This window comes from Silurus aristotelis (genome assembly GCF_946808225.1).
Source record: "Silurus aristotelis genome assembly, chromosome: 14".
Lineage (NCBI taxonomy): Eukaryota > Metazoa > Chordata > Actinopteri > Siluriformes > Siluridae > Silurus > Silurus aristotelis.
Window position 1 is genome coordinate 25847988 of NC_139587.1, and position 14985 is coordinate 25862972.

At 40.4% G+C, this 14985-nt stretch overlaps 1 protein-coding gene across 1 annotated transcript; it reads left to right on the plus strand.

Annotated features, from left to right (window-relative positions):
- parvaa (parvin, alpha a) lies at window positions 1–12634 on the plus strand. The gene is made up of 13 exons (XM_083561115.1): window positions 1–312; window positions 2663–2752; window positions 4044–4114; window positions 4196–4298; window positions 5005–5145; window positions 5243–5358; window positions 6546–6604; window positions 7439–7458; window positions 7664–7725; window positions 7809–7877; window positions 8457–8558; window positions 10537–10609; window positions 11522–12634. The coding sequence occupies exons 1-13, from the start codon at window positions 183–185 to the stop codon at window positions 11596–11598; spliced, it is 1113 nt and encodes a 370-aa protein (XP_083417241.1). The 5' UTR covers window positions 1–182; the 3' UTR covers window positions 11599–12634.
- Window positions 12635–14985: the final 2351 nt, after the last annotated feature.

Sequence of the window (14985 nt, forward strand, 5' to 3'; positions counted from 1 at the left end):
GGTGGAGGGAGGCAGGGAGAATCCATGTTTTTAGAGGGGCAGGGCTAAATCTCTGGAATTCCGTTTCCGTTCTAGGGATTTTTCCCAAATTTTACCGGAAGTGATTTAGGAATTCAGTACTTTTTATTTAAAACATAGTTTTTTTTTGGTTGGTTTGTTTTTGGTAGACACTGTGTGTTTAGATGATGGCGTCCTCTCCGCAGAAATCTCCGTCCTCTCCCACTCCGCTCTCCCCGAGCTTCAGGAAGAAGGATGAGACTTTTCTCGGGAAACTCGGAGGAACTTTGGTCAGGAGAAAGAAGGCGAAAGAAGGTAACACTAAATAAAATAAAAAAACGTTTGAGCTGTAAAACACGTGGAAGTTTTTGAACCTAACCAAAGCTCCAGTCTCCATGTAGAGATCCAGAGGTTCAGAGGTTCTTCAGTAATGAGGAGTCCACAGCTGGTTTGGTGTTGGGCGTCTCAGTGAACTTCTGCCACACGACGAGTAGGAACATGTTCCTGCGTTCCTCTGTTTCTCACCTTCAAATAATAGCACATCACAACAAGACAGTAAAAAGTCACAGAAAACTCATTATAAATACCACCAACAACATTTATTATTATTGTTATTATAATTATTATTAGTGTTGTTGTTGTGTTGTTGTAATAAGAGACAGATAAAAGGATGGACAGACATGCAGATTGTGGGATGAACAGATTGGCCGATTGATGGATGACTGGTAAATGAATAGAAAGGTAGATGATATGGACTAGTGGTTGGATGGACTGATGGGTAGATGGTTGAACTGATGGGTGGGTGGGTGATTGGACTGATGGGTAGATGGTTGGACTGATGGGGAGATGATTAGACTGATGGGTAGATGATTGGACTGATGATTGGACTGATGGGTAGATGACAGGGTAGATGGTTATACTGATGGGTAGATGATTGGACTGATGGGTAAATGGTTGGACTAAAGGGGAGATGATTAGACTGATGTTTGGGTAAATTAAAATGAATGTTTGGATTAATATGTAGGTGGATGAGGTGATGGATGGAGGGAATGATTGGTGGATGAGAGGATGGATGAACTGCCGGATGCATAGAAAGATTAGATTATAGCAGATTATAGGATTATACAGATTGTTGTTATTCGTTTATTCTAGTGAGATTTACTCCTCGCTCATCTTGGGTGAAACATCATCTCAGGTTTGAGCTCCAGCACACGTGTGAGAAGAGAGAACATTTACAGCTTTGTGGAAGTGCTCCTTCTCATGTCCACTCCTCTACTCTGAAGTTGGGTCCATGGTGAATTTTCAGGACAGAAATCCAAGTTGTGGGTTTTTTGTAGAAGTTGTGAATCGCTTAGCTTTGTGTATGTGGGTGTGTGTGTGGGTGTGTGTGTGTGTGAGATGCTGGTGTTGATTGCGTGGATCGTGAGGATGTCACGTTCACCACCAGGGGTTTTTGCGATGCAGCAGCGGATGTTCCCTCTGTAAGCATCTGTAAGGATGTAGGCGTGTGCAGCGATGCATGCTGGGTGGTGGATGCAGGGGTGAAAGGCTCGCTGTGCTCTCTGCAGGAGGACGGCGTTAACACCCTCCGCTTAAAATAGTGACATTAATAAAGCCGAGAGCTGGTTTCCTTCACCCACACGACTGAGGATCCTTCGGTGAACATGAGAAGAGCTTTTCCATCAATTTCCATTTTAATCATCCCAGTGGTACATTTCTAATTAAGGTCTATTCAACATCATAATAATAATAATAATAACTACAAAAAAAAGGGCTTAAGGTACGTCCCAAAATTGGACCGAAATTTACTGTATCGCTCCCAAAGTATCCGTGTATCGCACTGTACGGTGTTTTGTATGTTTTAGTGTCAATTGATCGCAAACTTTGGAAAGTTTTTGTCGTTTTTCTTTTACCTGAATCCTATTATAGCCCGTTTCCACCACATAAAAAAGTTTTCCTATTTGCGATTTGCATTTCCGAGTTTATTTCTCATAATTCAGCCTTTTTTCCCCTCGCAATTCCGAGTTTATTTCTCCCAATTCCAGGATTATTTCTCGTAATTAGCCTTTTTTTTTCCCCTTACAATTCCGAGTTTATTTCTCGTAATTTAGACACTTTTTTTTCCTCGCAAATCTGAGTTTATTTCTCGCAGAGCTGATTGTTAGACAGAGTTTGTTTCTCTCCAGGGATCGGAGGCTCAGTTTGATACGTGATTCTGTTGACTGTATCCCATGTAATTTTCGATATTTAAAGCTTTCTGGCACTGCAGAGGGGAAGACGCTGGAAGTCGGAAATTGCAAGGAAAAAAAAGCGAGAAATAAAGTCGGAATCAGGGGATTTTTTTTTTGTCTGGCGGAATCATTTCAGACGCCTTTATCCAAAGCAACTTACATCCAAGCAGTTAAGGGTTAAGGTCAAGCTTTCTCAAGGGCCAAGCAATGGCTGCTTGGTAGTGCTGGGATTTGAACTTGTGACCTTCTAATATAATGTCTTAACCACTGTGCTACCATTCTTGCTCCCACCCTGGCATTCTCTCTGTATCACTTCTTTACGATTTGTTGTATTGTTTTTGAAATACGTCTGGGAGAAGAATTTCAGTGAAGGGGAACGTTTTGTTCTGCATTTTGAGAGAAGGTCTGTTTATTTTCTCCTTTGTGTTGTGTAGTGTCAGAGCTGCAGGAGGAAGGCATGAACGCCATCAACCTGCCCCTGAGTCCCACACCGTACGAGCTGCATCCGGAGGACACCATGCTGGGTACGTCACCTCACACACACACACACACACACACACACACACACACACACATTCTGGACTCAAATTTTGTTTAGAAGGTGTGGATTGGTGTTCTAGACCAGCATCTCTGGCACTAGTTCTGGAAAAAATAAAGATAAAGACTTTCATTAGTCACAAACACACCTCTACTTTTTGGGAATTTTAACTAATGACCTTCTAAGCCAAGGTCTAATGCCTTAACCCCCTTCCATATGTCCAGCTTTCTGGGTGATCAAACCTTTTCTTCTAGAACCTCAGAACTTCAGATGAGATGAGAGAAGAAAGCTCACCTTACCTCTCAGATCAGAGACCAGTTCTAACTCTGTGCCCCCTTAAAACTGCACCATGTCATAATTAATTTTTCAATCCACCACTGGTGTATCATTTCCCGTCTCTCACACACCACAGACGTAGACTAGTTTACAAAGTGAACAATGAACATGGCAGAAGGCAACAAGAAGTCTGGGGTTGATGTGGATGAGACAGAGGGAGTCAGCAATGTAAAACATTTTTGACTGTTTTTTTTTTTATTAATAAAAAAAATGTGAAAGGCAAAATTAAAACCTTCAGCACAACACACGTTTATTCATGCATCTTTTCTTTACCCAGACATAAAAAAAAAAACTCAACTGAAAAATAATTTTGAATCAGTTAACATTTGTTTTACTGCTGCGCCAAGTCTTAAAACAGCACCAAAATCTGCTATAATGCGCACAATGTGCCCTCTGGGGTCCATAAACGCGCCGGCGCGTTTTGTGGCATTTTCTCCTCATAAAGCCGAAGCGAACCTAAATGACTGTCTTATGTGATGGTGCAGATACGAGCAATACATCATTCGAATCTTTAAAGGGTCTACTTTTATTCGTATACACTCATAATAATAACAAAACGCTGTGATTTTGTAAAATAAAGAAAACAGACAGGGGGCGCTCTCTGCCGTCTCAGTCATCTCTCTTCACAGACACATAAATAAAACAAACTGAATCTCAGCGAATTCTCGCCTCACAGACATAATAAATATATGAATAGAACGCTCGAAATGTCTACTTTTAAATAAACAAATATGAAAAACAAATATTCTCTGATGATGTAATCCGTATGAAAGTTAGTAAAGGTACAGTTTCTCCGGTACCACCTCATTATCCGTCCGTGTGGAAACATAGCAAAAGTCCCGTTTGGTGTCCTGATAATTTACGTAATTTAAAACACTATAATTACTTTAAAAATTACTGATTTTTCATTCCTTGCTCAACTTCTTTTTTTCTTCAATCAGAGGAGAATGAGGTTCGCACCATGGTGGACCCCAACTCCAGGAACAACAGCAAACTGCAGGAGCTGATAAAGGTAAGGACGACGATCAGCCGTAAAGGTTCTCGCTCCTCTGTTTAACGAAACACCGCTGTTTAACGGCGCTTTCTCTCTCAGGTGCTTATAGACTGGATTAACGACGTGCTGGTCGGGGAGAGGATCATTGTTAAGGAGCTGACAGATGATCTGTACGATGGACAAGTTCTGCAGAAGCTCTTCGGTGAGGATACGTGGTGCTGTCTTTTAGATTGAAGGAGCGGTTCGTGAATTTCAGGAACAGTATGGAAAAGTATGGAAATAGATTTGAGTGATTTTCAGGTTTGGATTAGGACTATTGCCCTATTCGGATAAAATCCTGGATCTCGAAATGTCTTTAAACTCTACATGCTACATCTTTAAACGGAAGTGACCCTCCTACAGTAGACACCTATGTGTTTTTCGTGCCCTCACACACCCCGATTTAATTATCCAGTCATTCTGAAAGCTCTAATGAGCAGGTTGTGTTTAAAAATGATATTTGTGGACACCTGACCATAAGTTAGCTTCTTTTTCAACATCCCATTTGACCTCCACACTTCTGGGAAGATGTTCCACTAGAGTTTTAAAGGTAATGATGGAGGTGAGAAGGTGAGGAGGTCTGGGGTGCAGTCAGTGTTCAAATTCATCCCAGACGTGTTCAATAGGGTTTGATCTCTATAGCAGGAGACATTGTAATGCTGGAACAAGTTTGAGTCTCCTAGTTCAAGTAAAGACGTCCTGTACAATCGTGTGCCTCCAAGTTTGGATTGGAGAAGATTCGGGTGTCCTAATACTTTTGCCATTATTTTTTGTGATGTTTTCTTTTTTGCTTTATTGAAATAAATCCACTTGAACAACTTTTTTTTATCATCTCTATCTTCTGTCCATCTCTGTATCTTGTCCTTCAGAGAAGCTGGAGGGAGCGAAGCTGAACGTGGCCGAGGTGACTCAGTCGGAGATCGCTCAGAAGCAGAAGCTCCAGACGGTCCTCGAGCGCATCAACGAGGTTCTCAAAGTCTCCCCCAGAAACACCAAGTGGAACGTCGACTGTAAGCTCGAGGAAATGTTCTGCCCAGACTGCATCCCAATTGTACGATAGGAGCGCTGTGTAAACCTTCTCGTGTACCTTCTCTGTTCCTGTATTAGCTGTTCATGCTAAGAGCCTGGTGGCTATCCTGCACCTCCTGGTGGCTCTGTCTCAGCACTTCAGAGCTCCAATCCGCCTCCCAGACCACGTCTCCATTCAGGTGGTGGTGGTTCAGGTACGAGTCCGTGTGGAATCTATCACTTTTGGATGAAGGAGTCTCCAGTGTCAGTGGACAGTTTAGTTTGTTATTCACTAAATTGTATGTGCAAAAGTATTGGGACACCTGCCATTTCCAGCCAGATGTGACCACACAGCTGTATAGGATGTCTTGGGAATGCTGTAGCATTACTTCTCTTTTTTTCTACTGATCCAGATGCTGAAACAGACAAGCCTGTTTACATTTTCGGATGACAAGGCAACTCGTAAAACTACTCTCGGAAAAGTTTTAAAGTAATTCTGGTGTTTTAAATTACGTAAAATCATCAGTACACCAAACGAAACTTTTGCTATGTTTCCACACGGACGGTTTTAATTGCCGGATGTGCCCATCATGGCGGATTTTGGTGACACGGCGCCTCGTAAAACAAATGTTTAGTGTTTAAAAATTGTTTTCGCCCCTATTTATTTATTTTTTTATAGACGAGTAAAGAAAAGAAGGCGTGAATAAATGAATGTTGCGTTGGAACGTTGAATTTCGCCTCTTTTATATATAGTTATGTATTTATGTTTATGAAATGTATTTTATATATTTATAAAACGGTCAAACAAAAACGCACGTTAATAATATTGGTGCCGTTAAAATTAATTTGCATTGATGCATCATTAATGCGTTAATTTTGAAAGCCTTAAAAAAGGTCCGAAATTAATATGAATCTGTTATAAATACAGTTATCAATTATAAATATAATATAAAGCTCTCCGTGCAGCGCGCGGTCTCGCGTCTAAAAACAAACACCGTGTGGTGTCAGTGATTCGCCTCTAGAGGCCGCTCTCGTAACCCTCTTAAGCCAAAAAAAAAAAAACCCAGTATCGAATATTTGCTAACAGTTCTAGCAATCGACAATTGGTGCCGATTAATCAGCAAAACCGATGAATCGGTCAACCTCTGGTTATAATACATTATCTACACATCGATCATGCGTTTCAGTGAATGAACACAATACTGTGTATTTTAATGCGCATTGAATTAAATGCGTACATGACGCATTTAAGACTCAACTCGACGGCGTTCTAGAACCTCAGATGCAATGTGTATTATTCGTTTTAAATCCATATGTCATTAAAAGGGTGACATGCTTGTGTGATGCTCCAGTTTTTTCCTGTTTAACCTCATAATATGTGTGTGTGTTTCCTGACTGTCAGAAACGGGAGGGAATCCTGCAGTCTCGTCAGATTCAAGAGGAAATCACAGGCAACACTGAGTGAGTCTTTCAGCTTCTCTATGTTTGTGTTATTGTGCCTTCGCTCACAATAAGCGAGTTAGCGAGTAAGTGTGTGTGTGTGTATGTATGTGTGTGTGTGTGTGTGTTTGGGACTCGATGATCAATATACTGTGAACGAGAGACTAAATACGATTATCATGAACGGTTTTACACTCGAAACGCCATCAGGGAACAGTTGATAACATCAACAATGATGGAACCGTAATGAATTGACATTCGGTGTTGAATAGATGAGGACGGGTTGAGTCTCGAGGTTTCTAACTCATACCATCTCGGGGAGTTCCCACCCCTTTGCAAACCAATTGTCTAATTGCCCAAATTCAAATACGTAAACAAATATTGTACATTGAACTTCAGCAAAATACATTTAATGGCTGAGGGCAGCAGGTGCTCTCTAGCACCCCCTAGGTAGTTGCGCCATTGACAACCGCCTATTTTGCCTAGAAACAGTGCTGTCTATTGTTTAACACGCTATACAAATACCATACAATCAAATTAAATGGTAACTGATGAGTAGGTTACACACACACACACACACACACACACACACACACACACACACACACACAGTCATGTTTGACCTTTTATCGTCACCTTTTATTCCCAGCACAGCGATTGCGTTGTACTTTGTATCTATTCAGAGTTGCATTCGATGTTGTGGAATGTCAGTAATACGAGTTCCTGAGAGCGTTTGCATTACAGAAGCGTTTTTATGCTTTATTATCGTTAGCCTTTTTTCTATACAAGTTTTATATTATTGTATATTTTTCATTTATTGAATCTGATTTCCTCCTGTCTTTCGCTCTCCTACAGGGCGTTTTCTGGCCGGCACGGTACGTTCTGCATGAACTTCTTATTCATTTCGCTCATTTTTGCATTGTTCAGTACCGATGAGATCAACCACAGTACCGATAGTGAAATCTCATGTCCTCGATGGATCAGAAAGATCTCGATTACAGGATACATATAAAACCTCTGCTTGTTTCCAGCTCCAACAGCACATCCCTTGAGTACGTTTTGCGTTCTCTCTCTTTGCAGAGCGCGACGCGTTCGACACCCTGTTCGATCACGCACCTGACAAACTCAACGTGGTGAAGAAGGTAAAGCGTCACAGACGTGCGCATCCGTGTCCAGGAATACAAGGTACCGGTTTAACCGAAACTCTCCTCATTTTACTGTGCAGACGCTCATTACTTTCGTCAACAAACACCTGAACAAGCTGAACCTGGAGGTGGCCGAGCTGGACACACAGGTACCAGGCTCGGACTACGCATACGATACGATCATTAAAATTATTCAGAATGACTCCTTATTGTACAACATGCACAAAGGTTTGGAGACACCTGACCATAAGATTGCTTTGGGCTTCTTTTTTTGGACATCCCATTCCACATTTAATCTCCACCATCACTTTTCTGGGAAGATGTTCCACTAGATTTTGTGGAGATCTTTGCTACAATGGTGTTGGTGTGCAGTCAGCGTTCACATTCATCCCAACGTTGTTCAGTGGGATTGAGGTCTGAGCTCTATAGCAGGAGCTCTTCCACTTCAACCCATGTAAAGCACATTTTAATGGGGCTTTGTTCAAGTGAAGGGAAAATTTCATGCTACAATCGTGTGCCTCCAACATTGTGGGGAAGAACCACATATTGCCGGAGAAGTCGGGTGTCCCAATACTTTTGCACATATTGTGTATGTTTATTTCTGCTATCGTTGGTGACATCTAGAAAAAAAAATTTTCTTCAATATTAATATGTAGAATTGTGTTGTAGAGGAAGGTGATGTGTGTGTGTGTGTGTGTGTGTGTGTGTGTGTGTGTGTGTGTGTTCAGTTTGCAGACGGAGTGTACCTGGTGCTTCTGATGGGACTTTTGGAAGGATACTTCGTACCACTCTACAATTTCTTCCTTACTCCTGAACACTTTGAGCAAAAGGTGTGAATTTGTCTCGTTGTATTTATAAATTATTTCACCAACCCGCCCTTTTTTTTTTTTTTTTAACCAGCCACCATTTTGGAGAACAAACCAATTTTCCCACCACCCAGTAACCAGTACTATCACAAGGACATTCTGGGGAAATGTCTATTGATCTGACACTGTATTATTGTGTGTTTTGAGCCATTATGCAAATTTACATATGGCATAAGAGAAAGCTTGTGTCTGTGGTAGCTGCGGTGGACAAGCTGCATTACTGGAGGTTTTTATGTTTAGGAGCCTCCGTGTACCTTCTGGTCAATTTTCATTTTAGAATAAAAGAAAATTTCTTTGAAACTCCAGAACTAAACTATGGAAAAACTAGTAAAAAAAAAATGGCAGATTTTTTTTTATATCCAATTGCAGATCTACAGAAGCAATACATCACAGCAGTTACAGCTCAGAAGTGGGCGGAGCTTATACATTCTACTCCATAACTGAGGCCGATCGCATCTCGATGCATAGCCAAGGATGTGATCCGTTTGAATCAGCTACCGATGCGAAACGATACGATTCACCCCCGTTACGATGCAGCGCGAACCCGATTTCGATTCAACCCAACGCGATTCTCCGCAATTCACTATACAGATAATTCGCTTTTATTTCTACGGTTCAGACGGAGAGCAAATCAAACGGGTCTTCGTAGTTTTGTTCCTGTTCTGTCTGCGGGAAGACGCAGCTCTACCTCTGCCATGTTAATCTGTATGCTATGCGACTCTCAGGACACGCCTCCGTCCCCGTAATGTTGCGATACGTTGTATAAAAAAACAGTTTAGCGACGAGAAATCAATCTGCATATCAAATATTAGTCACAAATTATTGGTATCTTTGTCAATAATCAAAGTATAGCGCATCTACTAATAATTACATATAAATCAATCGTATAGTAAATTGTAATTTTATTTATTTATTTATTTTTGATGATGCAAATCGGTGAATCAGATCACCTCTCATCATATCGCCTAAATAGACAGACGTGCTACCTAATACGTGCATATTTAATTTTATTTGATGTGAACTATTTTACATAGTCTTTTATCGTAGTGAAAATTAAATGACCAGACCTAGGAGGCACTTTTAATGTGAGCTTTGCCTTATATGGAGTTTTGGGGGTGTGGCTAAAAAGAAATCAGCTGTGCTCTGGAAAATGCTTTTAAATGAACTGCTGATTGGTGACGATTAAAATATTTGTTATAAATTCTTATTCTAAATAGGTGTAGTAGCAGGTATTTCTTTTGCCTTTTTGTATTTCTTTTCTTTCAACAACACATACAGACTTTGCGTATGATTGAAGGGGTAACTATGTTAGAGCATGTGCTTTAAATCTCGCATGTGTATTAAAGCACGATGAGGGGCAGCGCTGAGGCGCTCTCAGGGGCACAGCGCTGTCGCAAGGCCCAGCCGAGCGGTTCAGAGCCAACACACTGGGCCAAGTAGGCACCGGGAAGCAGGGCACGGCTGTAATCTGCCTCTGCACAGGAAATGGAAGAGCGACACGGAGATTAGCGTCCAGCTGGAGACGGGGAGAATGTGTGACAGCCGGTGTGTGGGTTTTAAAAGGACAAGTCGAAAGAATAACACAATAGGGATCAACAAATCTGCAGACACACACATTATCTGGACAGAAGTAATAACACTCCTGACTTTTTCAGCTATGTGTGGTTCTGTCCCAAACAACAATTGTCTTTGGACACACAAATCCAGCTAAATGATACGATTTCCATAGGTTGGAGTGAAAGATCTCCTGCTGTAGACCTGCTGACCTCAACCCTATCGAACACCTACGGGATGAATGTGAACACTGACTGCACCTCAGCCCTTCTCACCTCACCTTGTAGCTGAACGAATCTCCACTTAACAAGCACAGTCCAAAATCCAGTGGAACATCTCCCCAGGAACTGAGTCATGTTTCCTTAACCGTGCTGTTGCTTCATTTCAGGTCCAAAACGTGTCCCTCGCCTTCGAGCTGATGCAGGACGGTGGCCTGGAGAAACCAAAACCAAGAGCAGAAGGTAAATAGAGAACTCTGACTCACACCACACGTAAATAAAATATCGTCACATGTACTTTACAGCAGAGTGAAATTCTTTCTACACATACTACATACTTTTGTACTTCATGTGTGTGTGTGTGTGTGTGTGTGTATGTCATGTGTGTATATGTATGTATGTATGTATAAGAACCGCACCGCAAAAGTCAATTTTGGGGTCAGAGCGCAGCCCTGATACAGCGCCCATGGAGCACAGAGGGTTAAGGGCCTTGCTCAAGGGCCTCAAGAGTCGCAGCTTGGCGATTGTCCTTCTGAGATTCATGTCCGTGACCAGCTGGTCAAATGTTTTTTTTTTTTTTTTTTTTTTTTTTCAGAATTTATTAAATTAGAATTGATTACTTTTTATATGAATTGAGCCAAACAGGTTCAAGGTCACAGCAAGTTCAAATATATGAAATAGGATAAGCATAAAAATTATTATAACCACTTTTTGAAGGTGGTTGTACATGCCTTGTTTTTGATGTAAACATTCATGAGATCGATCTACAAAAAGTTGTTTAGGAATATCTGAAATCATCACTACTCTTTTTTTTTTTTAAATCTCTAAGTATACAGACAATAAGTATATGGACATGTGTATTATATAGAAGCATGCCTTCAAATCTGATTATTATTGTTGTTGTTGTTTTGGTTAGATTTAGACAGAAATCTGTGCTAAATATAATCCTTTTTTAGCATTAACGCACAGGCAATAGAACATCTTTTATCTGATTATTTCAGTAAGAGAAAAAAACCCCACCGTATTCATAAAGTATGGTATTGTGTTAATTCTGAGCCCCAGAGGATCCCATGATTTCATGGTCATGTTCTGTTAGTTATAAACCAGCTCCTGTATATAATGCAATCATACGGATTTGTGTTTTTCTCCTCTCAGACATCGTGAACTGCGATCTGAAGTCGACTCTGCGTGTTCTCTACAACCTGTTCACCCGATACAGAAACGTGGACTGACGAGACACACGCACGCACATTGCGCTTCAGTTTGGGAGTATCAGCAATACGGGGATTTATACCACAGCCACAGTTTGATGGTCTTTGTGTGTGTGTGTGGGCACACACGTGTGTATAGTGAGCTGTCTAACAGAACATGAACGATTCTCACATTGTTTATTTGTAGTGTCATATATATATATATATATATATATATAAAATGTGTGCACACACTATATGGACAAAAGTGGACACCTGACCATAACATTGGTATGTGATTTTGCAATTCCACATTTAGTCCCATTTGTATTTATTATAATCTCCACTCTTCTAGCCAGATGTTCCACTGGATTTTGTGGAGATTTGTGCTCATTCAGACACAAGTGTGTTAGTAAAGTGATGGAGGTCCGATGATGAGGCCTGGGGTGCGTTTTTTTTTTTTTTTTTTTTTTTTTTTTTTTTTTTTTTTTAATAAAAGTGTTCACATTCATCCCAAAGATGTTCAATAGGGTTGAGGTCGGACCTCTATAGCAGGAGATCTTCCACTCCAAACCATGTAAAGCAGATCTTCATGGATCTGGCTTTGTGCACGGAGGCATTGTCATGCTGGAACAGGTTTTGGGTTTTTGAGGTGAAATAAAAGGGGAAATGCAACAATTCTGCTTCTAAAGACGTTTTAAACAAGTGTGTGCCTGCAACTTCGTGCTAACAGTTTGAAAAGCCAGGAGTCCCAATACTTTTGTCCATATAGTGTTTTTTTTTTATAATAAATCTATATTTGATCAGAGTGTCTGCTGTAGAGAGTACAGTGTTTGTGTTATTGTGTAAGTGTGTGTGATTTAACATGGGAAACATTTCAGGTCCTTTTTTATAATTCCTTTATTTTTAATTGTAACTAATGAACTTCTATTCAGGCTCCTGGGTTTTTACAGATCAGGTGTGTATTCGCTTTCCGTTGTGTAGATTTGAACAACAACAAAAATGTCGCCTTCATCAAAACTGAATACTGAAATAAACTTGACTATGAATTTGACTGAATAAATATATTTCTAATGAATTCAGTACCAATGCAAATTTTTTTTTTCTTGCATATATTCCAGAATGTTATTCTGATGTATAGGATTGATGAGGTTACTGTGGAGGAATTCCAGAAGCCAGAAGATGGATTGTAAATAATATAAGTGATTTGCTACAATGGCTTGGGGATGCAGTTGAACAGATTTGCGTTCAAGTCTCATCAGCAGTAATGGAACTCTAATGAAAGGCCATTTGGTGATTAGGACTGGTTCTTTTTTAATCTGGTTTCTTCTTCATACCATTTCAGGGTGTTTTCTTTGCCACTCATAACAGATACATTTATAGGGACTAAATAATGAAGCTGCTTTGGGATGATGTCTGTTTTTACACGTGATACAAATCGCATTAAATTAAATATTCACGTTGATTATTAAATTTTTTGTTTTGCCTTTTAACAATTTCTATGTATGAGGTGCCATCAAAAAGTTTCAAGACTATTTTTTTTTTGTTGCACGCACAGTCACAGGGAGCACCCACCCAGACTTCGGACTTGGCCCTCTTCCTGAATATGAAGCTGGGAACGCTGTTTTGCTGTGCAAGGAGACTGTTTTAAATACCATGTACAGAATAACACAGTCAGGACCCGGGTGTTTATTAGAGAACGATCACAAAATCAAAACCGATTTACTGTTTACTGTTAAGTGTGTTAATCCTCTTTACACTTATTTATTTTCACTTTAAATGTCATAAAACATGTTTGTTTCTCTTATAGAACTTGAAAGGGGCCTACACAGCGTTCTGTCTAATCTCATGTTAACCTTGAGGACCTATAGAGTAGTATTTATATCTCAGAAGCGTCTTTGGTTTGATCCGATTGGGAAAAAAAACTTTAGGCTTCTCGATGAAAACAGCCAAGCTCCTGAAGGCACGGCCGTGGGCGGAGTTAGAGTCGTGAGCACAGCAAACGTCTGTTAGCTGTCACATCGCCTAAATAAAACAGAAAAAAACTTTATAATGTTACATTAACTGTTAATGACACCATGTTATTTTCACCGAGCTGCATAATTCTACATTATAGCATGTATATACATGATTGCTATCTGCACTAATCTGAATCTGATTAGCAAAACAACAAACTCGATACCTTCCAGAGAAACCAGAGGTTCTGACACTTACATAAATGATCAATACACTTCAAACACTTCACCGTATCATAAATGATAACAGGTTTTATTTTGTTAAATAGCAGAATCTATAAAAAAAAAAATCAGTTGCATGACGAGTCCGCCGTAAAAGTTCTCAGAATATAAGATGCTACTGTGGAAAAGAGAACGTATTAGAAGGAGCAAATCCTCATAAACCTGTCAGTAGGTTACAGATGGAATTCTGGCTCTTTTTTGCGATACCTTCTGATTTAATGATTCAAGAGTTTTGCTATAAATAGGCTGCACATCCTGGAGACGTTTGGTGTGTGAAGTTCGCAGATTTGTAACCTATTGCTGAGGAACTATTTTAGGATTAAACTGAATCTGTAACTATTCAAAATCTTGACCATTTACTACATTCGGGTACTTCAGTGTTAAGGGCCTTGCACAACGACCCAGAAGTGGGAGGTTGGTGGTGCTGGGATTTGAACTTGTGACCTGCGCTTCCAAGACTACAATCTTCAGAACGTACAAATCCAATCTCCAACCTGACTTTGATGCACTGAAAATCAGCTTGAAGACAGTTTTTCAGCTCTTTTTGTCTTTTTGAATCAATTAGTGTCAGAATCGACAGAAATCCAACATCCTGAGTCTGTGATTAAACTGAAAACCATCAGGCTTTCCCTTAACTACAGTGTAGCAAATGTCATGTGCCAAACATGGTCCGAAAAAGGATCATCAAAGGGGTCCTTGTGTCCCTATTTTTCTTTTTCAAAAAACAAGATTTCTAGGAAAATCCCAAATACAGCAGAAAAGCAAAAGAACTCCCTTCTGCCTCGTCCTCATTGTTACAGCTAATAAATCACACATTTCTTTCCAGCAGCATGGTGAGACACACACTTGCACACCCCTGATGTGTGTATCTATCAGCAGCATGAAGCCTGTGAACGCTGAGTGATGTGAAAAGCCCTGAAAAAATCGATAGCAATGCTTTCAGAGACGGAAGGTGTGCAATTAATCTGCTGTGTAACCGGCTCTAGAGAATGAGCAACAAACCAGCTTGTTAACTCGTTAACCTAGCTTCCCTCTGAATGCACCCCATCAGTAGAACGCTGTTCGCACGTCTCGAGGAGGAGGCCCGCGACCCAGAGACAGAGGGCTTAAAACCGACTTTTATCAGGATGAGTGTATGAACAGCAATTGCAGAAAGGAACAGGGGCAGAAAAAAACCATGGCTTAAGAATAC